This window comes from Prunus dulcis, chromosome 4 (genome assembly GCF_902201215.1).
Source record: "Prunus dulcis chromosome 4, ALMONDv2, whole genome shotgun sequence".
Lineage (NCBI taxonomy): Eukaryota > Viridiplantae > Streptophyta > Magnoliopsida > Rosales > Rosaceae > Prunus > Prunus dulcis.
Genome location: NC_047653.1, coordinates 19,454,749 through 19,457,492, shown reverse-complemented (window position 1 = coordinate 19,457,492; position 2,744 = coordinate 19,454,749). Strand labels below are relative to the sequence as shown.

General features: G+C 37.8%; 1 protein-coding gene across 1 annotated transcript; it reads left to right on the top strand.

Annotated features, from left to right (window-relative positions):
• Nucleotides 1-2,291: 2,291 nt before the first annotated feature.
• Nucleotides 2,292-2,744, top strand: LOC117625575 (putative cyclic nucleotide-gated ion channel 7). The gene is made up of 2 exons (XM_034357116.1): nucleotides 2,292-2,481; nucleotides 2,557-2,744. The coding sequence occupies exons 1-2, from the start codon at nucleotides 2,292-2,294 to the stop codon at nucleotides 2,742-2,744; spliced, it is 378 nt and encodes a 125-aa protein (XP_034213007.1).

Sequence of the window (2,744 nt, the reverse complement as noted above, 5' to 3'; positions counted from 1 at the left end):
CGTCTTATGCTATAATTAAAGAAAACAGAGCAGTTTTTCCTAGACCTTTAACGACGACGTGGTAATACTCACACGACGCTAAAATGAACCACCGACGTTATAATTAAAGAAAACAGAGCAGTTTTTCCTAGTAGACCTTTCGTTATTTAAAAAGTGGCGTGGTAATACTATTCACACGACGCTAAAATGAACCACCGACGTCTATAATTAAAGAAAACAGAGTAGTGATTCCTAATTAGACCTTTAACGGCGTGTTTTAAAAGTTCGACGTGGTAATATCATTCACACGACGAAAAAAAATAACATCAGACGTTAAAAGAATTTTTCACAGTTTAATAAAAATTTAAAACAGAGTGAGCAGGCTTACAATTAATTTTGCTTTTTCTGCCACCTTTGGATGGGGGATGTTACCATGTTTGTCCTGTCTAGCTCTCTTCCATAAGGTAGATCGATCAATTTCTACCCCTGGCATGGTTTCCTCCAATTCATCCTCCAATCCAGCATATCCTTTTTGAGACAATCGATGATTGTACTCGAGTTTCTCCCTAATCTGTGCATGTTGAGAATGCACAGACTCAAAATCTTGGGAAAGCCTTGAAGCTACAAAGGCATCCCACTGTGCTTTCTCTATGAATTTATAAGTTTCGGGGGGATGGCTTAATTTCTCCTTGTCATTGGTGTATGGAAGGATATAATGCCTAGTTAGTGTAGACTTGAAATCCTTCCATTTCTTGGCAGCTGAAGCTAAAACAGATTTCTTGCCCCCTTGACCTACGACAAAAGCCATGTCAACTGCCTCCCATATCTGCTCCTTAACATCCTTGGGGATTTGGGACCATTTCTTGTCCACAAGGGGAACTCTGGAGCGAGCCAAGACACCAATGTACGACTGCATTTCAATATGTGCTTGGCCAATACCTTTCCCCATTTTATTGTACTCAACAATTGGCCTCACTTTCTGAAGCTTTCTCTTCACACCACGAGGCATTGTGCTCATACCTCGACCAGTCTTTGAATCATCAGAGATTGTTGTCTGGCTTTCTGTCTCAGCAGATGATGAAGCAAACTTCACTTCATCTCTCTTCGAAGACTTCATCTCCTTCGAAGACTTGTCTTGAGGAGCTACAATTCCAAGCTTCTTGGAGCCAGAATCTTTAGTTTGTTGTTGAGAAACCATTTTAACTGACAAAACTGCAAGTGAAAATATTTCAGGAAAAGATTAAGAACACAAACGGCGGTTATTAATAAAATACGACGTATGATATGATTTTAAACGACGCAATGAAATAATCTCAGACGTAATAAATGTTTAAAACCATTATTTATATAACGTCGTGGTATTTATGTTCACACGACGTCAATAGTAATACACCGTCGTGGTATTAACATTCACACGACGTAAAACAATAGATATACCGTCGTCTATATTAGATACCAACCCTAATTTCAATAGTAATACACCGTCGTGGTAAAAACATTATTAATATAACGTCGTGGTATTGATTTCATACGACGTAAATAGTAATAAACCGTCGTGGTATTAACATTCACACGACGTAAAACAATAAGACAGACTGTCGTTTTTTTAGATACCAACACTAGTTTCTTTTTCTTTATATTTTATCAAATAAGGGAAAAACAAAAACCATTGTTCAGAGAAATCAAACCTGCAATTAAACAAGCAAATAAAAAAAGACTTTATTTTAAAAACAACTTTGTCAATTTTCAGACGACGGTAGAACGACTGACGAACCGTCGTGGTCTACATATTTAACCACGTAAATAAGAACTACCGTCGTCTTATTTAGTTGAGGTAGTTGTCTTCAAAGTTGGAAACTTTCCCTCTTTGTCTTTATATTTTATCAAACTTGGAAAGAAGTAAAATGATTTTGGCCAGAAAAAAAGGTAAAAAGATTTTTCAAACAAAAAACGTATGAGCATGCAAAACAGTAACCAAAATAGTGAAAATGAAAGCTTACCTTTTGCGTGCGATGAAAGCAAGAGGAAAAAGATCGATCTTTTGCGTTCAGAGACGACGAAGAAGGCGAGAGGAAGACGATGAGATACTCTGACGGTGCTCTGACAGGAAAAAAGACGAAAAGTTTTCTCTTGTAGATTGAAATTTTTAATCGGGTTTGGAAACTGTGCATGTGTAAGTCGAAAAGTTGCTAATATATAAAGCGATTTCAAAAAAATAATACGGCGGTTACATATAACTACGTCGTTTTTAACTAAAACGACGCAATTTTTGTTTTGCGACGCAATTTAACTAAAGCGACGCAATTCAACATATGAACGATGGTGAATTGGGAAGGATATGCGACTATCTCAAGCCAAAGGTGTTCGAGGAGAATGCCAAGGTTGTTGAAGTGGGAAAGCCACTTAACGCGATGCTCTATATTATAGCAGGCTCTATGCAGGCGCCAATTACGGATGCTGGAGAAGCAGCTCCATCAACCTCATTCCATACTCTTAAGAAAGGTATGTTTTTATTTTTATTTTTATTTTTTGCCAAACGGTAGTCTGCATTTCATTCATTTGAAACTCTTGAGAAAGGTATGTTTGTTGGAGAACAACTTCTGGATTGGGCAATGAAAACCAAAGCTTTTGATGACCAACCTGCTTCGTTCAAAACCATCCGATGTACCACAAAAGTAGAAGCCTTTGCTCTCACAGCTGATGACATGAAAACTTTAGTGCTCTCCGGAGGCATCTTCCCGATGAAGTCAAAAGGTGAAGTTTAG

Coding starts and splice junctions, on each gene's coding strand:
- LOC117625575 (XM_034357116.1), top strand. CDS start 2,292: ATGAACGATGGTGAATTGGGAAGGATATGCGACTATCTCAAGCCAAAG. Junction 2,482..2,556: donor ATTCCATACTCTTAAGAAAG/GTATGTTTTTAT, acceptor CTCTTGAGAAAG/GTATGTTTGTTGGAGAACAA.